At 41.8% G+C, this 20669-nt stretch overlaps 2 protein-coding genes across 13 annotated transcripts in view; one reads left to right on the forward strand and one right to left on the reverse strand.

The window, feature by feature from the left end:
- Positions 1 to 10361, forward strand: part of Tmem243 (transmembrane protein 243) — a 17573-nt gene extending 7212 nt beyond the window's left edge. For 2 of the 3 annotated variants that reach the window (XM_026784664.1, XM_005358321.2), the window contains exons 3-5: positions 7542 to 7592; positions 8547 to 8651; positions 9816 to 10361. In XM_026784664.1, coding sequence (XP_026640465.1) covers positions 7542 to 7592; positions 8547 to 8651; positions 9816 to 9938 — 279 coding nt within the window. In that variant the 3' untranslated portion in view covers positions 9939 to 10361. Of the gene's footprint in view, positions 1 to 4201; positions 4617 to 7541; positions 7593 to 8546; positions 8652 to 9815 lie in introns of those variants that run through there. The other variant, XM_005358322.3, reaches the window with a different exon arrangement.
- Dmtf1 (cyclin D binding myb like transcription factor 1) overlaps positions 10199 to 20669 on the reverse strand; it is a 48312-nt gene continuing 37841 nt past the window's right edge. For 9 of the 10 annotated variants that reach the window (XM_005358317.2, XM_005358320.3, XM_013350440.2 and 6 more), the window contains 7 exons: positions 19789 to 19940; positions 18299 to 18508; positions 16158 to 16243; positions 13378 to 13533; positions 12696 to 13070; positions 11855 to 11999; positions 10199 to 11465 (listed from right to left, as the gene is read on the reverse strand). In XM_005358317.2, coding sequence (XP_005358374.1) covers positions 11356 to 11465; positions 11855 to 11999; positions 12696 to 13070; positions 13378 to 13533; positions 16158 to 16243; positions 18299 to 18508; positions 19789 to 19940 — 1234 coding nt within the window. In that variant the 3' untranslated portion in view covers positions 10199 to 11355. The remainder of the gene's footprint in view (positions 11466 to 11854; positions 12000 to 12695; positions 13071 to 13377; positions 13534 to 16157; positions 16244 to 18298; positions 18509 to 19788; positions 19941 to 20669) is intronic. The other variant, XM_013350441.2, reaches the window with a different exon arrangement.

Genomic DNA, 20669 nt, shown 5'->3' on the forward strand with positions numbered 1-20669 from the left:
CTTAACCTGCATCTGTCTGGAGTGCGGGAACCATGGCGACTCCCTGACTCAGCTTCTTTCTCCCAGCATCCTGTTCTGTTTTCTCCGCCTACCTAGGGGTTGGCCTATGAAATGGGCCTAGGCAGTTTCTTTATTAATAAGAAATCATTCCCACATCAACTGTTCCCTAGAGTTAGGAAGGAGTTAGAGTTAGAGTGAGGCGGGAAGTCTCATCTTCCACTCATGCATGTCGTTTGCCCCTCTGCTTGGCTCTCATGACCATGCAAGGGGAAGATCCCAGTTAGGTAGAGATCACTGACAGGGCACAAGGACTCTTCCCGTCCTGCTGCAGGAGCCCTCTCCTCAGGGATTTTCCCCTCGGGGCTGTCTAATTTAGCCATTTCCATCACCCTGCAGCAGGAGCCCTCTCCTCAGGGCTTTTCCCCTCAGGGCTGTCTTACCTAGCCATTTCTAGAGTTTGAGTGACAGGAAGTTTTCCTCAGCAACTGGAAAAAAGCCAAGTAATTTCTGAAAATCTATCTCTAACCTACAGCTTGAAAGTCCTCAAGTTTGAGAACCGTGAAAGAAGGCTGTGGCTTAGGTCTGCCTTCCTCACTCAGGGTAAGCAGTGCAAGGTTCTGTTAGTGGGCTCTGCATGCTGACACCTTGCTCTGCTTCCTTACTAGAAGGAGTACCCAGCATTCAGAGGTATTGACGGAGGTATGGGATAGGCAGCTAAGTACTGATTGGTGTCAGAATGCACCCTTTCCTAGCTGGAGTTCTCAAGGATGTCAGGTCAGACTGTGAGTCCTGACCTAGAAGCATGAGTAGGGTTTTGACTGGGCATGGTGATAGCAGATCTCAAGAAGAGTCCAGTGCATATCCGTGAAGTTCACGACTGTGTCCTAGAAAGTGTGCTGGGCCAGGGAAGATCGAACCTTTTCTTCTCTATTGCTTATTAGACTCTACGAGGTCCTTTTGTTGTTAGTACACTGGTGCTCCTGGAATTTGTAAAGGACAGAAACTTATTTTCTCACTGTTCTAAAAGGTTGGGAAGTACAAGACAAAGGCAGCAGTAAGGTTGGTGGGGGTGCTTCCCCAAGAGGGGAGTAATGCTATGTTCTCAACATAATGAAGAGTGGAAAGGCAAGAGAAAGCTTTGAGGGTTCCTGAGCCCATGCAGGATGGTCCCTGTACCTTCCTGAAGATGATATCCCCCCTTTTCATCCCTGTCCCTCTCCTCCTTTCCCCCAGACAGGGTTTCTCAGTATCCCCGGCTGTCCTGGAACTTGCTCTGTAGATCTCAGAGATCCACTAGCCTCTGCCTCTCAAGTGCAGGGAGTAAAGGCGTGCACCACCATGCCAGACGCTAAAGAGGATACTTCTTATATCAGCCCTGGGGGTTGTTTCCACCTTAACTTTGAAGAGGATGCTGCTCTCCAACCTTCACAGCTCTTCTGGCCATTGCTGCATAGATTTGTTTGCAACACCCCCCTCTCTGGCTCCTTGCATGTTGCCTTGCTTTTCCTTGAAAAGGGCTTTTCACATCCCACACCCCAGAGTGATGCTCTGCCTCCTCCCCATACTCCGTTCACTCTCCATTTTCTGTTACATATTCTTAGTCAGTAGAAAAAGCAGAACGAGAAATCTGCAAATCCAAGCAGGAAGCATGGAGGAATGAAGACCCTCTGATGATGGAGGGACTTGAGATTTTAAGGCCAGCGGTGTTCCTCAGTGAGAACAAGTGAACGGATTAAATGGAGGTGGTGGGCTAAGGAAGGGAACGCCACTTGCAGTGAGGCAGGAATGGAGGTGGGGGGCATTCCTTTCTCTGCTAGCATTTTGTTTTCTGGGGATGACTGATAACTGTGTTCAAGAATAAGACTGAGAACCTGAGGTGGGAAAGCTTCCAGGCACTTTCTGGAGAGGTCAGAAGCAGTCAACTCAAAAGGCCGGTGGACCACATTGAAGGAGTAGCTGAGGATAGACAACACGAATCTGTAGTCAGCCCCGTTTCTGCCTTTAGCATGTAATAACCATCTTGATAAGTCCTGGGTATTATGCTTGGCACAGGAATCCGATGAGCTACAATGAAGGCGCTCTAACCACCGCACCCCACAGGGACATGGCTTGGTTTGTTTTGAATTAGAAAAAGGTGCTCTTCTCGGAGGGTGGTGAGAGCGTGTGCCATGGCACAAACTTAGGCTGGACTTCCATTCTATAAAGTGGCTCAGTGTCAGAGTGAAAAAGGCTTGGCCTTACCAACTTTGACACGTGGAGGAAGAGATGAGTCTAGTTCTTAGGTAGTTTAGACATATCCAGAGCAAGGCTTAGTGCCAGTGCCCAGTGGTTGGTGGTGGTGGTGGTGGTGGGGGGGGGGTTGGGTCACATGACCCAGGCTTCCCAAGGTGCACCCTCCAGGGAGTAATCTGTCCATTTTTGAAGTTAGTCTGAAGGAGATTCTCAAGTCGGTGTTGCAGCAGCAGATTGGTAATGTTCTGGTTAGTGAATGTGCTCCAGTATCGAGAGCAGGAGGAGGGGGAAAGGATTTGGCATAGCTAGTAGTTGAAATGAGGAAGGGAGGAAGTTGCTATGATTGAAAGTTATGCTGCTCCAAATTGGGAGCATGGGGACTTTGGGGCAGGGTTGAAGGGAGGAAGGGAGAGTCACGGAGGGGAGCAGAGAAAAGTATAAAGCTCAATAAAAATCAATTAAAAAAAAGTATGCTACTCCAAAAAAACCAAAATGTCTGGCCCTGTGAAGCCTTGCCTCTCCGAGTCTAGGATTAGTACACTGAGTAGTGACGTGTTCTGCCGAGGTTTGGAGACCAGCAGCATCTCCTTAAGTGGTTGACAGGGAAGTTAGTTTGTGTCACACAGTTTTGAGGTGGGGAAAAAGGAACAGTGTGGAGACACACCTAGGGAATGGTGTCACTACAGGGTAACCTCCAGCCCTGCCCGACCTCCAAGAGTGTGTGGAGAATGTATGGCGTTCTTGGTGTTCTCCTTTCCTGTGGTTTCCTCCCCGACACACTGAGACACACTGCATAAGGATGAGCCTGTGGATGAAGCCTTCCTGGTCACTGCCTTTTCCTGCTCTAGCAGAGACTGACCTTGTAATAAAGCCAGGAGGATGTTGACCCATGTGATCCCCAGAGTTTATTATTGCTGTTTCCTTCAGAACAATAGCATATTCTGGAAGTACTTGAGAGGATACTGGGCCTGAGGGCAGGACCAGGCCACAGCTTCCGCTGTTCTGCTACATGCTCATCCTACAGGCAACAAGGCTGCTTTTAGTTGTGACAGGTTTGGTCCCAGGTGAGAGAGATGCGCATTCTCAGGCCTTAGGGAAATTGCTGAAGGAGAGGCCTGCTCTCCCCCTGTTACATTAACTGTCAGTCTCAGGGAAGCACACAGGTAGTGTATCTTACTTTGATGTAGGAAGTGTAGAATCTGGGTAATATATGGGGGTCTTGAAGTGGGGATGTCTCTCCTGAGAGTTAATAGTGGAAGTCATGTTTGGAGTTTAGCTCTGGAGGACGGGCAGTTGGATTGAGGGGTGGTATTCCACCTCCCAAGTTACAGTTCACTAATTTGGGAATGTAGCTGTCATGTCTTTAGCTGACTTTATGGACCAACATGAGAACTGTTTATGAAATGTTGCATCTCCTATGTCCATGTGTTTATCATGCAGAAAATTAGCCTAGGGCCAGAAGTTTGCCTCACTCAATGATCTAGCATGATGGCTACTTTGACTAGTGAGAATTAAAACCCCGAACTGCAAAATAATCTTGAGGATACCCAATACCTGAATCAGGTAGCTAAGACCATATACTGTGGCTGTAACTTACCGCTTGAGGTGTAACAGTAAATGAACATAATCTTTCCCCTTTGCAGAGCTTGGCACAGGTGTTTCCACTGTGACGTTACTAATTGTAGTAACCCTCCCCCTGTAAGTTCTAGCATCTCTGGCTTTTCTGTGATAGCATCTAAATTGTCAGCTTCGCTCTGTTAAGTTAAAGTGTTGAACACAAATGCTGCAGCTGTGTTGCCGATGTCAGACAGCATGGATATATATATATACTCATCCAAACACACGGAGCTACATGTGATTTTATCTTGTTGCTTAGAATATTCAGTTGAAAAAATAAATTGTTTATTTTTGGTATTTCCCTTTTGGTATTTTTGGATTGTTGACCACAGGTAACTGAAGCCATGGAAAAAAGAGTAAAGGAAGATGATTGAACTAGACTTAAATTTAAACCAGAAACGATCGCATAGGCAATTTCCTTCTCAATTCTCTTGTCCCTTCCCACCTTTTGATGTTCTCTAAGCCCTTTTAGAATTCTTGCCTTCATCTTCTTATTGTTACTTGTGTTTAGGGTTTAGGACAAAATCTGCTTTGGGAGTAGATAAAGCATGATTTGCCATGGAAACGAAGACTGAACCCAGTGCTTCCTAGCATTCTGAACTCTATAGCAACGGGGATGGCCAGTCAGAGGGGATGGCAGCCGCTGGCTACTGGTTCCTCAGGATGTGACTGCCAGTGTCCTGCAAAAGCCATCAGTACCCGAGTTTCGTCAGTCCGAGGGCCTTTACCGTTTTGATCCGTGTGCTTGCTGGACAATGACTGACCAGGCAAGATTCGGGACTTTTTAGTCACAAGGTGACTGGGCCTGCTCTGACCCAAGTGTAGGCTGAAGTGGATTCACAACTGTAAATTGTGGAAACAATCACTTTGCCCATGTTGGTCTAACAAGATAGGGCTTTAAGGGGTCTCCATGTAGGGTTACATAGCTAGACAATGTCAGAGTAAGCTAAGACATAGGATAAAAATAAAACCGGGAGGAGGGGTGGCGTGGGGGAAAGGTAGTTTCTGGTAAAACTAATACTAGCTTCAGACCCAGAAAAACTTTTGAGTTTCAGTTTCTCTTATAAATGACAAAGTTTAAATGCAACGTTCATCTCTCTGTACAATTTAGCTCAATTTGAGGGCACACTCTTCTTTAAATGCCCTCTGATGCCGTAAATCACTAGTGAGTGAATCGCTCTGTCCTTTGAGATTGGAACCTAGACCATGCTGGGCTCTGGAATATCTGTCTCAAGCAATGGATTGTTACCCTAAGCTTGGACTCCAAAATGGTTAGTTCAAGGTTCATACCAGGAGATCTTGTTCAAAATATTTTCTGACTCAGCATATCTGAAGCAGGGTTTGATTTTACATTTAAATGGGTTCTTACTTAGGGGAGGCTAATGCAGCTGGACCACATTCCATATCAGAGTAGCCAGGGTTTGGATACAGCATTACAAGTGAAAGTTTCAAATGAACTCGGTGGTTCTGACCTGGATCTATGGTTGTCTGTAGCAGGAGACCTGAAGGCCACGTACTGGCTGGGAGAAAGAACACTGTTAAGAAGCCTTTCTGCCACATGCTGAGTAGTTTATCTCCTTCTAGGAACACCTGAGAGTACTGCTTTTTAGCTGAGTAATTGTTAATTCAGGGAGATACACAAGATGATGGTGATTGACTAGAAGCCAGGCAGGGAAATTTAGGTGTATTCTCAGTACCATGAACAAAGCAGTTATGCTATTCTTCATAGGCTGATAGGATATGCTACTAATAGGCTTTGTGAGGCGCCACCTGTCACTTGACAGCTTTGTCTACAACAGTAGTGGCCTATAGGATAGTCTGTGTAGAAAGGAATGTTAAGATCAATAGGAGCTTTTGGGGTGTACAGGCCCGACAACCTGTTTCTTTACCTTAGAATTACAGACCTTGGTATTTTGATTTTCCTGAGCCTCCTTCCCCATGTACAAGTCATACTGCAATTTCATCCTTAGATGTATCTATGTGTGGTGTATGTGTGTATGCACACACTGGAGGCCAGAGGTTTGATGTTCAATGCTTATCATTCTGTATATTCTTTTGAAATAAGGTCTCTTAATTCAGCTGCTCTGGCTGGCCATTGAACTCTACAGACCCACCTGTCTCTACATCCCATCAACTCCTGGGAGAAAACGTATAGATATATTCATTCTGTAAGAAACAACTGAGTGTGTAATCTGTACCTGTGGGTGACCAGAGGCCAGCAGGGGGTGTCAAATCGCCTGGAGCTACAGTTACAGGTCCTTGTGAGCTCATCTCTCCAGGCAGCTCATTCAGTTTTTTATGTGAGTGCTGGGGTTTGAGCCAAACTCAGTTCCTCTGGCTTATAAACCATCTCCCCAGTCCCCTCATCCCTAGTTTCAGAAGCTTTGTGAAAGTCTGGTCAGTTTCCCTCCATTGGTTGTTTTTGTTACTCCTGGTTTTGGCAGACAAGCTGCTGTGACAACATTTGGAAACTGTGACTTACCTTGGCTGTTTACACCTCTGTTGGTGACAGCTGTTGGGTGTGAAGACCCACAGTTAATGTGTGCAAATCTCTAAGAGCAGATACTCTCAGAATAGACAGGTGAAACGTTCACATAGTTGTACGGACACAAGTGTGTGGCAGGAAGGTAAGTGATTAATTCCCCCCAGGTCTCGTCCTTAAGGAATGGTATTGATTTCTGATGGGCTGCAGTTGTGAGATCTGTTGAGTTCTTAGTGTAGTTAGGGTGTTTGTAGTTTAGCTTTTGCTTCCAGCCTTTGATCACTGGCCTTCATCTGGAGAGGTGTGGTTTGTCCTTGCATGGGTCAGGCCTACCGCATATCTGATTTCCCTGCTCTCCTACCACTTTAATTTGTAGTTTTTCAAAAGTAGAGAATTTGGAAGAGAGGTTGTAGTTTGTTGCTGTTTCCCCCTTTCTGTTAATGCTAAAGCAGTCTTTCAAGGGCCAGAGTGAAGGCTGAATCCCAGTAGCCCCTGCTCCATAAATACAAGTTCATGCCTCAGCTTTGGCTAATCACAAATGAGTTGTTCTCAGGGGCTATGTTTCCTGGTCAAGTCTTAGCCCCAACCTTGTTTTATATACAGTTTCTTTTCTCTTGCAGTGGGGTGTTGGGGAATGAAGCCTAGGGCCCTGTACATGCCAGGCAGGTGTGTACTACTGAGTGATAACTCTAGCCCTTTGTTCTGTAATTCTACAAAACTCACGGACCTTAGGACTTTGTAGCATAGTTACGCTTGGTTTCCGAGTTACCTCTAATTTAATGGATAGGGCACTTGGCTCTTCAAACAATTCTTTGTTTATATTACTGAAGTCTTACTAAATTGGAGGAAAATAGTAAAAACTGGACTAGATAGCCTTTGTCCAGCATGGCACTCCGTCCTTTCTAACAATACCAAGTATTTTCAGGTAGACAAAGCCACCTCCTTTGTCACTTACATACGTCTAGACCAGTCTGGTGTCAAGGCTAAGACTGGCAACCTGAACACCATTCCTCCTGATATGTTCCCAGTAGTACATGCGCTCCTCAGTTGGGCTCATTGCCCAGAACCTTTTGTGTTTTTACTAGCACAGCTTTCTTTGGTGGACGTCAAAGGCCCAGCTCTTGGTCTCTTGATTCTATAAGACTCCGGCTTCCATTCTGGCAGCAGCCGAATCCAAGTTATGTGGCTAACAAGCTCTTATCTCTTTCAGGATCGAATCATCAATTTAGTTGTTGGCAGCTTAACCACCTTATTGATTCTAGTAAGTATCTTCTTTTTGCATTTATACTCCTGGTCAGTTTTGAGAACTTTACTATCAATCTTCCCCAAACAAAAGACGTATGAACATATAGATATTCCAATCATAGTCAAGTTCGAAAGAGTAAATCAGTCAATTGAGTTGGCCATGATTTCCTGCCTAAGTAAATCTGTAAAACTGATCGTGGCAATGGCTGACTGTCACCTCTTTCGTTTCTTTTAGTGCCTCACGCTTACTCTGACCAGGTTTGCAAAGATTCATACGGTAGATGTTAATTTTTAAAATTCTGCATAGCACATCTGAGTATGTATGATACACATTCTGTATCTGCTATCAAAGGAAAAAAGCTACAGTTTACAAAATGTGATAACCACGACTAAAATTTGCTAAGAGAACAATTTTCCATTGCTTTTTAATACAAGGTAGAAACAAAATGGGGATTAGAAACCTATCTTTTGATATTTTTTCATAAAACTAAGTCAAACCAGTGTATATTCACTTTTTTCCTAATTTTGTAATTTAGTTTCCCCTGGCATTTTGGCAATGCTGAAAACAAATACAAAGGTAACAACAGTTTATACATGAGTGTGTTCCACACCATTTCATCGGAGACACTGAACGATTCTCAGATTTGCAGGGGCCATCCTAATTTGCATACTGTCCCAATTTTAGTGTTTGTTCTGCCAAAGCAAGCCCTAGTCACTTTAGGTAGGGAAAATTACAATTCCAATATAATCAGATCTTTTCCTAGTAATTACTAAGCTTGGGAACGGGATTTATATGACTGCTAATCTCTGTTAACGGAGCGGTTTCTTTTTGAGGCTGGTTTGCCTTCTTTTGTACTTGCTGGGAAAGTGTCAAATACTTGGCCATGATTTTATGACGCAGAATGTCTAACTCTGCCTTGCTGCAGTCTGACCACACCTTGGAATTACTCTTACATGTCTCTCCATACAGGTGACACTGATCAGTGCTTTTGTTTTCCCTCAACTACCTCCCAAACCACTGAATGTATTTTTTGCTGTCTGCATCTTTTTGAGTAGTATTACTGCCTGCATACTTGTGAGTACCACAGAATTTAAATGTTTGTAAGAGCCGAATATGGTTGTGCTTAGGACAGATTTCTAGCTCCTGGGTCTATATAAGGGCATCTCTCCTTTTACCCCACAACTCCAAGGATTTACCAAGGGTAATCAGAATTCCCCTTTTCCAGAATTATCCTTTCTCCTCAATCCCAAAGTTAAAAAGCCTGAAGAAAACTGTTTCCTCGATAAGTAGACATGAAAGTTTAAGAATTGCCATAATACTTCAAATTGTGCAAAGTCAGATGGGACTCGCCTGTACACAGCAACTATACATAGGGTTCAACAGTCTTGCACAACACCCTAGATTACTTCTGGTAATATGGGTTCACTTGGATTTGTGTTCTTCCCAAAATGAAGACAATTAACATCACATTTCCCCGGAAACATATGATTATCAAGTTGTAGTTCTATCTGTAATAAGATGGCTATAGCACAGACCCATCATGTACTAAAATACACCCACCCCTAAAAGATGGCTATTTGGAGGTATCTGTTGGTTTTGCCTTTCAATTCATGAAACCTCACTTGGGGTGAAGTTGTATTTTAGTGGGAGAGATTCTCTCACAAGCAAGAAGGCCCTGAGTTTGAGCTCCAACACTATTTTTTAAAAAGTACTAAGTTTTTTTTAAAAAGTAAATCCTTAAATTGTTCAAAACCCACGTAACTTTTAAGCCATATCACTTAAGTAGAACTAGTCACAGATCAAATCTACTTGTGTTTGTCGCCTATGTTCTGCAGTCCTGAGTGACCAAGGTTGAGATAGTTAAATTATGTATTTACTTACATAAGCTCTCTCCTATCTGAACTGATCACATAAATCTAAGAACCCTCCTCTCTAGTAATTAAAATATATTAAAAATATATCCAGATAACATGTTTTTACCTAGTGTGATTGGTATAATACTTTGATCACAGGACCAAATACATCACAAAAAATAGGAATATATACGATCTTTTATCATGGAAACACGTGTAGTACTATCTGAATCATAAAGAATTATGGCTGCATTGGCCTCAGGAATGAGTAGCTGAAGACTATTCCAGGACAATAAATTCTATGATATCCATATAAAAAGAATTAGTTGTATTTTTTTGCAAGAGTTGGTCATTACTTAAATTTTTATTTTGATCCTTCTTTTAGATCTACTGGTATCGGCAAGGAGATTTAGAACCGAAATTTAGAAATCTAATTTACTACATCTTATTTTCTATCGTCATGTTGTGTATATGTGCGAACTTGTACTTCCACGACGTGGGAAGGTGAAGCAGCCCAGAGTACTCACCAGGACTCTATCTATGGGAATCAACGGCTGGACAAGTATGCTGAAAGAATCCTCTCCGAAGTCTGCACATGATTTTCATGTTAACTGTAACTCTGAACTCCCTCTTGCAAGGGAGCTGTATCCTAGATGTCCGCTTTCCTTTAAGAAGCTGAAACATTCCAGCCCTCAAATGACAAAGTATTTTCACTTTTGAAAATAATTTTTTTTACACTTTAAGTGCACGGCTCAAATCTTTCATTTTAAGACAAATACTCTTTTATTTCTGTTAAACTGAATATACAATTATTGTTCCCTAGGCAACCAACTTTTGCTTATTACTACAGTTTCACATTAATAAAACAGATAGTGAAAAGACAACTCTGATTGTGAAGATCTAATTACAATAATAAATAAAATAATTTATACAAGGCTCTTTTTTTTGACTTTTCTGTAAGACCATATCATTAAAGCCCTCTCGGCTTGTTTTGGCGTTGCCCTTAGGAATGACTCTTTTGATACAGAAGCAAATTCTATTTGTTGAAAGTGCCTGAGGGAGAAGCTAGCCTGTACCCCCAACAGGTAATGCACTAAGTGAACATCAAACTCTAATACCCCTCAACTATTTTCTGGGCAATTGATAGAGTAAACCATGTAGTAAAAAGTCATGGTTCTCAAACACAGGTGATATCCCCTCCCCTCACCGAATGACTTCAAAGTGCTAACTGTAGAGTACTGGCTGTCTCTGATGAGGGGAGATAACTGCTTTGCTATAGTGGGTTTCATTACTTCACTACCTTCCCTTTAAGAGTTAAAGATCAAAGACCTGTAGTGAATTTTTTTTTGACTCTTTAATTAATGCTTTCCTCTTTACCCTGCCTCTCAGCTCCCACTGCCAGCAATGGGGTAACCAGAGTAACCTTCACAACCACTTCCCATGTTCTCATATAAATGCTGGTCTTGTCTTAAACTCCTAAGACAATCTTCCTGAAGGTCACTGCTGACTAAGCTGGACCATGTTGATAATATAACCTGAACTATAACCAGGCCAAATTGAGTCTGGACAGAATACAGTGTCTAACTGCAGAGATGAGTGTTACTGCGTGTAAAAAACCAGAGCAGGTAAGCTTTGGTGGTTTAAGTAGCTACAATGAATGCAACTCCCTCTTGATATAAAAACTGAACAGATCTGGGCAATTAAAACTTCCTATACTCCATTAACACATTGTCATAAATTGGACCTCAGATGATAACTTTAACGGAGGTAAAAAGTAACAGCAGCAACAATGTGCATGGCTTAAGCACAGCAGCTACGTACAAGCCAGAGGAATGGCAACCAAAACTCTTGGGACTGCTCCTGTCTTTGGAGAAAATATAATCAGCAATGCGGCTTCTTTTACTTGAAGTGCTGTCTCTAATAACCTAGTGACAGTTTACCAAGTCCTCAACATCCTTTGAGTCTTCAGAAACAGGACTGCCTAAAGACGATCCAATCATATTTGATTCTTCCTGATGATGTTGAAATATGGGATCTGAAATAAGTTTAAATAAAGTTAGTATTAAATGTATTTTGCTTATTATCCAGTCTAAGTCTTTTACTAACATCATAGCCTACAAGGAACACCGAGAGATGAAGAGATTAACATGACTGGATAAAACCGTCTTGAGTTTCCCCCTTATTATTTACCAGGCTCATGATTAAGAGTCTTAATACAGAGGCTGGAGAGATGGCTCAGTGGTTAAGAGCATTGCCTGCTCTTCCAAAGGTCCTGAGTTCAATTCCCAGCAACCACATGGTGGTGGCTCACAACCATCTGTAATGAGGTCTGGTGCCCTCTCCTGGCCTGTAGGCATACACACAGAATATTGTATACATAATAAATAATTTTTTTTTTTTTTTAAAAAGGTCTGAGTACAGTACCTGTTAGTGTTGTCAAAGGCAAGACAGATTCAGTATCTATGACGTCAGATGCTTGGATAAAGCCATGTGGTGAAGGAACGATAAGGATTGTTTCATCATCAATTGTTTGATGAACTTGGTGTACTATGGTGGGAGATTCTAAATCCTAAATAATAATTTAAAAAAAAAAAGGAAACAAAAAAGATAGACTTACATTCCCCAAGTACATCCAGGTCTGTTAGCACTTAGCGCTCAAATGTCCTTCATTTAAAAATTAGAACATAAACATCAAGACCTTAAGATGAGGGTCTATGAACCTCAATAATCTCATAATGTAATGAATATTGATAAAAAGGATGTTAAACCAACAAATTGTCCAATGTTATTGACATATAGAGAAAATTACATTGCACTGTGGGATGTATTTAGAATCTATTATTACCCATACCACCCAAAGGCCGCTCACTCTGTTGCCTGTGGAGGGTGCACTTCGGCGAGGAACTATGCTCAGGCATATCCAGCAACAAAAGCTAGTCCACTGATACCTTCTGAGTTTGCACTTTGTGATTGTAAACAAAAGCTAGTCCACTGATACCTTCTGAGTTTGCACTTTGTGATTGTAAAGAGAAAAGGCTATGGGAGCAGTGGTTCTCAAACTGGGTGGTTGCGAACCCTGTGGGGTCACGTATCAGATATTACATTTAGATTCATAGCAGTAGCAAAATGACAGTTATGACACAGCAATGCAATAATGTTATGGTTGGGGTCGCCACAACAGGAGGAACTGTTATTAAAGGGTTGCAGCCTTAGGAAGGCCGAGGCAAAACTCGTATCATAGGCTGCAGTCACCTACACAGCTTACCTCAGAAACGTAAGCACTGGCTAAGTCAGAAGGCGGTTCTTCCTGCTTGAGGTCAGTGTCGGCCATTTCTTCCTCTGTTCTGACCATAACGCTGTTCATCAGTTCTGTGCTATTCTGGTTGCTGAACTTAGACACGTGAGTATTAAATGGCGGCTGTCTAGTCATCTTGGGCCGAGGAATTTCGTCTGGGAACGTGTCTGCTTCTAGCGCATCTGGAGGCTCAGGAAAATCGGCCGCGTGCAGGTCACTATCGGCTGTCAGTTCTGCTTGGGGTATGGAAGAAGTGAAGTCTTCCGCAGCAACAGTCTGAATAATAACTCTGGGAGTGTGACACTGCACGGTGACATTGTCACTGGTGTTCAACACATGTTCTGGCTGTAAGATAGTAAAGGACACTGCAGTGACAGGAGCTGGTAACCTCCCTTCCCATACCTTTCACCTCTGCAACTACTTCATCACTTTCCAGAATCTGTTACTTCCCATGGAGTCCCTTCCTCTTTCAATTCCCTGCTTGGATCTAATAAGACAATAGTGGAGACTCGACATGTACCCAGTGAAGAATTCGGTGCAAAATACTGCATCGCAATCAAACAAGAAGTACTCTGATACCCAACCCAAATGACTTCAGATTTCTATCAACTAATCCTGACCCACAATAGGCCCCGGAAATCACATGACATACGGATAAAGCATGAACAATGATCTGTTCAGGTGAAGCAGGAGCAGCCGCCGCCAGGGTTACTGTGGGACTTGTGGTCAGAGTTAGGGGAAGGCCTTGGCTTGCGCTTGTCTGAAGAAGGTAGGTGCCCGGAGTACCAGTGGGCTGTAAATGGAAAGACTAAAGAAGAAAAGGAGGTTCAACACAGGTACAAAACCTATGGATTTAGTCTACATCTGCATTTAAAATTAATTTGAATTTAGTAGCTAGCAGCATACTAACCAATCATGAAGGTACACATGACAAAGAGAATGATCTTTCATTATATACACTGTTTGAAATATCTGAGTAAAACATTTATCATGTCTTTTGTTCCTTGCATTTCTAGTTCTGGTTTCAACTAAGCACCAACACAGTAGCTTCTACCTAGAACTGCCATAGGCAATGTAGGATCTCAATTCTCAATCATCTTTTTAAACTTTCCTCTGTGGTAAATAAAAAAACAGCAAAATGTCTCAGTGGGTCAAGGCACTTGCCACTGAACTTGAGCTGGATCCCCAGGCCCCACAAAGTGGAAGAGAACAAAGTCTCAAGCTATCCTTGGAGCTCCGTCAGCACCAAGGCATGCACCCCCACCCAATAGTGAGCTGCACTAGCAGACGGACACACGGTTTTCAAAAGGAACACTGTGCTGTTTATTTACTTGAAATGTTTTTATTATGGAATAATTTCAGGAAACACTCATGTATTAAGGAAAATGAAGATGCCATTTGAATAGGTTGTCAACTAGCAATATATCTTTTGAGATTTTATAGTGATAGAATAGGATTTAAACTGTTTAAGTGTCTATTAGTCCAGGTTATCTTAATAAGCTGCAGATTAAGTATTTTGTACTTTAGGGAGGGCTGGGGAAGTCTGTTTTTCAGTCCAATATTATCTTGGCTAAAATGTCTTTCCTGTGTCCTGGATCCCTACAGGATTTCTTACTGCTAACAAGGAAATAATACATACGTTTCATGGGAAGGGTTGGTAGAATTAGAAATGACTATTAAAGTGTCCACCACCACTGGGAACTCAGTTTTTCTCTGCTTTCCCCAAAGTGAAAATCAAGCCTTTTTCTAAAGGTTACCAGTATTTATCACAGATAGCTACAAATCAGTGCTAATACTGTATATAATCACAGACACTTCAAGTGTTTGAATACACTTAAGTCTATATAGTTCAAAATTACGTGTATTGCCTGCTGTTTGTGCATTCAGTATGTGCCTGGGGCCCACAGAGGGTGCCAAATCCCCTAGAACTTAATTTATAGACGGTTGTGTTGGGAACTGAACTTGGGTCTTTTGGAAGAGCAGCCAGTCCCAGGCTATTTGTTGGGACTTTGTAAGTAAACAACCTTAACAGCCTTTCTCCAAGACAAAATAAACAAGCGTAAAGTTGTGCCAATCAGTATTAACAAACTATGTATTCCTACTATAAGGTCACTGATCTCAAGTACAAAGAAGTTCTGTCGCTATCAGTGTTTACTATACTGTACACTCCTACTGTGAGATCACCATGGTCTCAAGTCCAAAAATGGAAATAGAATCTTCAAGGGACTTAGGTAAAGGATGTTGACTAAACTATTGTATTAATACATGATTCAAAATAAATCTTGAAGTAACATGAGTGCTTATATTTTCTTAACAAAATAGGAACAAACTCTGGGCTTGCTTTAGGAAGGAGGACACGAACTGGCACTTTTGCTTCTTGAGTTTTCACTGCCCCTAAAAGAAAGCCTGTACATTTAAGTCATGACCCATTTCCCCTACCACTTATAAGCAACCAAAATTTACTTGAATCACATCCAGATATCTCTTTATTTAGGGAATTTCAAGTATGTGAGAACCATGAGATTTTCTTTCACGTCTGGAGCTACATAGAGATAAATCCATTGTTCAGCCTTAAAATGTACTGTAATATACTTGACTCATTGAAGAGCAACTTAGTACACTGTGGATGAATGCTTGTTTACCCTAGCAACTGTATGGCTGACTGAAGCTTCAGCTTCTGCTACCTCCCAGCACAGTAATCACACCGCTAGCTCCAAATCCCAAATTGAGCATTCAGGCATGAGTTCTGTGTTATTTTAGATAAACTTGCAGTTAGAATTTGGTCACTGATAACGAGTACGTAGTGTGTGCACATGTGTGCAAATGCATGTGCAGACCAGAGGTCGACATAGGTGTCTTCCTCAATCTCTGTCCAGTCTCACTGAAACACAGCTCACTGATTTGGTGGACTCTTGGTCTACCCACAGTGGGGCAATACAGTTACGCTGCCACGCCCAGATTCTTTACAACGGTGCTGGGAATCCCAAGTCCTTTGTGCTTACAAAACAAACACTTCACGTACAGAGCCATCTCCCCAGTTCCTGATAACTGGTAACATTTTTACAGCTAACAAAATTTGCAGAACTATAACCATTAAGGACTGGAACTAAACATTTTGTATACAATGACTAGCATAAGAGCTATTCAACATACTCAAATATTACCAACAGCTCATGAAGTAAGTGCCCACTAATTTTTGGTAATAATCAGTTTGACTGAGCCAGTACAAAGTGATACCATTTACCCATTACTGTCATTTTCAGATGAAAAAAAACTGCCTTATGTACATATAAAGCATGACAATGACATTAAGGTGGAAGTCCAATTTATGTCCAGTCTGTCCAGTTGGCCTCTGAATTCTAACTCCATCTAGATACCTCATCTTTCTTTTGCATAAAAAGAGCCAATAGCTATTATCTGAAGATTACTCACTGGAAGAATCTCAAATGTCTGTAGTGTTCCACTGTTTAGTGTTATTGTTTCTGAGTCAACAGAAGCAGCAGGGGAGTCTGTGGAAGCTGTAGTAAGAACAAGGACAATAATAAAATGCTGTGTGAAATTTCTCCAATGGAATCAGCTGTCATGAAGGAAATCACATACTGAACAATTTGCCTGCAAACCTGAAGTTATATAATGGGCTCATCTGGGATGGCACAGAGATCAGACATACACAAGAGCTAACTTCAGCCCACTGTCAGTTCTACTAGACAGTCATGCCCACCCATAGCTTAATATGGTTGCTTTCACACACCATAGAAAGCAATAATGACATCAGAGGGCTCATAAAGCCAAAGAAAGATATTATCAAAACCTATAACTCTTGGTGTGTATCTGAAAGTGTTTCAAGAGTTAGGAAGCAAGAAAAATACACCAAGGCTAATCTGGAAAGAGAAAAAGAAACAGAATAACAAAATTTTCTGCAAATTTTAGTAAGCACTAGATGTGGACTAGAGGTCTCTAACACTAGGTATTAGTTCTAGTAACACTGCCTCTTCCATGGCCCCTGTATGATTTAATTCAAATTAATATTCAAAGATTTTATCTGTACTTCCTATATAGAGTTGTTATGAGGAGCAAAAGCAATTTTAAAACCAAAAGAATGTATTACAGTAGTTCTTTTCAGAAGACCATATTTGATGGGGTCTAACGAGCACAATCCAGAGGCTGGGGTCAGAATGCTAACAATAATGAATGGGGTGGAGAACTCTTGCTATACTCACACATCTTGTCGGAAGTAATAAAATACTCTTAAAAAGCCATTAAAAAGAGATGGTATGAATGAGTATTAAGGTTCCATTTATGAAATATTTGCTGTCTTCCTAATGGATAGTGTCATTCTAATGGTGGCTAATCTTTTCCATGTACAATTTATACTCATTAACAGCTCATCTATTTAGACTAGGAACTTCTGCTATTTTATAATTCTAAAACTATAAAATAAAAAAAAAAACATGGAGGGTCAAATAAAGAGTAAGGCATGTCATTAGTTCAAATGTCTCCAAAGCAGCTTTGTTTTGTGGTGCATGTGATCAAACCCAGGGCTTCACCACGCAGGGCAAATGCCACCCCCACAAAGGTACCTTTGCTAGTCACTGCATATACAGATATATGGTGCGCATGGTATCAACAGGTGCCCAGTGTTGTGTGTGTGCATGTTTGTTTGTCCTAATGACAGAAAGCACTATCAGCATCTTGTAGATGAGGTCAAGAAACACTAAGCATATTGTAATAGGAGGGTATTCTGCAAAGACTTATTCAGAATGCCCGGATGTGAACAAAAAAGTGCATACTGTGGGCAACAATCTTTTCACAGGCAAACAGCATCATGTAGGACCACCACCACCACCAAAAAAAGGGGGGAGGGGGCTTATGGTAAATAAAGACAGTTCCAAGAATTGGAACTCATTTCTTTTCTGTCACTAAAAGCAAAGAAATGTCAGAAAGGGGGGAGGAAGGTAAACATAGAGCTGAAGTGAGAAACCTTTTCTCTATATATCGCTGGGTTACTGAAATCTTCTAAGCATAAAACTGACAAGCAAAGATAGCTGGGACTAAAAACATTTCCCTAAAGTAAACTGGCCCTTTACTACCTTAAATTTTTTTTCAATCTTTATAAAGATCCTATTTTTAAAATATACTACCTCAGATCCAAGCCTGTGTTGTCTGGATTTTTTTTCAATCTTTTATAAAGATCCCATTTTTAAAATATACTACCTCAGATCCAAGCCTGTGTTGTTTTCATTCTGGATAAATTACAAATGACACGTCACACTGAAAACAATTTCTCTCCTAATCATTGATTTAGATGCCTATTTGATTAATGTCTGTAAAAATCCCTATCATTAATTATAAAATCTAGAAAGATGATTTAGAAATACTTGAAACTGTTAGGTGTTTGAAGTTCCTCCTGTTACACATTCATTCTTGTGCAAATGTTAACTGAGTCAAACATAAAATTCCTTAGATCTCACAATTCATCAATTTTCATCAACACTCTAGAAGACTAAGGCACTGGAGCCATTAACTAGATGGTAACGCCCAATGGCAAGGAGTCTTGAGGTGCCAACACTTACAGACGTGGGTGATCTGGACTGGAATCTGCAACGCTGCCATGGGGCTTGGAGAGATGGCTGTATTATCTTCCAAGCGGGCGACTCTGATCTGAACATGCTGTACACTGGAATTGCAATTACTGTTTGGAACTCCAGCTCCTGATTTAGTCTCCAAAAGCACTGGGTTGTTTTTTTGGTTCTCATGTAACTGTTTAAGACCTTTTATTAAGACTGAAGGGAGATGGGTAGACAAAAAGAACATGACTCTCTGACAGACCACCAGCTAAGCATCAAGGGAAGTAGGGTGGGAGCAGGGCGAGGAGGGAAAGTATTTGGAGTAAAGAGCTGTACACTGCACATGACAACTGTCAATCATAAAAAGATTCCAACTAAAACCTGTCTAAATCTTTGGAAATATCCGTAAGAGATTAAAAAGGGATTTTTTTTTTTTTTTTTGGAGATGGGAGTGGTCTTGCTATGTTGCCCAAGTTGGTCTCCAAATTTAGTCCTGTGATCCTGTAATTCTGCCCCTCAAGCAGCCTGGACTTAGAGACATGTGCCACCATGCCTGCCCAGACTTTAAAATCACTAAAAGTATACTGTCCTTGTCATCAGAATTAGAACAAAATGGAAGTGGGTAGACATTGTTAGGGGCACGGGAATAAACATCTGTGTTCCGGGGCTTCAGGCAGAACTGTGCAGGAAACTACTTCCTAGTGACGCTGGCACACTGTTTCTATTTTTACATGAACAATGCAGTCTCCTACCAATCACATGCACTCAAGGGCCTCTCATGGCTTGCTTACGCTCGAACTTGCTCTTTTTGGCGGGTGTGAGGCGACAGTGTCTCAGTCTGTAGTGATCTGCCTGCCTTTGCTTTCTAAGCACTGGGATGACAGGTGTGAACCATGATGCCCAGCCTCTGCTCTCACGATAACCAAAACCAACCCTCTGTAACGGGAATTCAAGTCAAGTCCCTCACCACTGAATTCTGCTTTGAAAACTGGAGTTAGAGTGCCATAAGAGACATGAGTTTGGTAACCTAAAGGAGACTCTGTGACTCAGGTTAGCACCTAAATGCAAAAAGGCAATGGAGTGATAAACCTCTAAGCAAATCCCATTTAAGATCCCTGGAAACCCTGAGAGCCTAGTTTCTTAAAAAAAAAAAAAAGGACAAAGAAAAGAAAAATGTAGGGTATCAGATTTTTCTCTAAATAATAAATATAGCCAAGGTATTTAAAATTAATCAACTCGTTTTTGAGGACAGTTTCTACTAAAGGAAACCATGTACAATTTATTTCCTCTTCGTAGTTGATGTGGAAGATGAATATGTATGTGTAAGTGTGCCCTCCCCTACGGGTTCCGGACTTACAAATCACATGGACTCTCCACAAAAGGAAACAGGGCAGCTTAAATGGAATCTGCCACAAAAGCCTACTAGCCTGGACTTGAGGCAAAGACTCTAACCACTAACTTTCTAGGAGTAATACTATAAACAAGTAGTACATTACCAGGAAATGAAACATCTTTATGGTTTGCAATTTGCCTTTTGATGGTCCACCATTTACTGCGAAGCCACTGCGGTGAGCGGACACTGCTCCATCCCTCAGCTAGCAGATCCCAGTTGATGTCATTTTCATCGGCTACATCAAGCTCTGCTATCCTACAGATTACAAAATAAATCTGTTAGACCTTAAATTTATTTACAAATCCTCCTCTTAGTACAGGTAAAGAGAATGGTAGGGAGTGGCAATGAGGGGCCATGGTAGAAAAAGGACTCAAGCAGTATAAGTGTGTAACAGCTAAGGAATGAGATGCACAGCCCTGGCCCTGAACTGTAGATGGCGAGAAGCAGAAGCAGCACTGAGAAGGGAAGTGAGCAGACGAGAAATCACAACTGGATGAAGAACAGGCTGAGTCGTACAGTGCTGCAATGTTTTACAGTTTGGTTTCCTATTTTTGTTTCAACATAGGGTTTCTCTGGAGCCCTGGCTGTCTTGGAACTCGCTCTATGTATCAAGTTGTCCTGAATTCAGAGATCCAACTCTCAGACTCCCAAGTCCTGGCTATAGTTTGTTTTTAGAGTAAGTTATTTCTTGGCTGGGCTTTCCATTTATAAAGAAACCAAACTTGTTTAGAAATTCACCATATATAAAAACAACTTAGTTGAGAAAAACTTATAGCCAGGCGGTGGTGGCGCACGCCTTTAATCCCAGCACTTGGGAGGCAGAGGCAGGCGGATCTCTGTGAGTTCGAGGCCAGCCTGAACTACAAGAGCTAGTTCCAGGACAGGATCCAAAAGCAACAGAGAAACCCTGTCTCGAAAATCAACAACAACAACAACAACAAACAACAACAAAAAACCCCCCCCAAAACGTATAGAACAAAAGAA

This window comes from Microtus ochrogaster, chromosome 26, assembly GCF_000317375.1.
Source record: "Microtus ochrogaster isolate Prairie Vole_2 chromosome 26, MicOch1.0, whole genome shotgun sequence".
NCBI classification, from domain to species: domain Eukaryota; kingdom Metazoa; phylum Chordata; class Mammalia; order Rodentia; family Cricetidae; genus Microtus; species Microtus ochrogaster.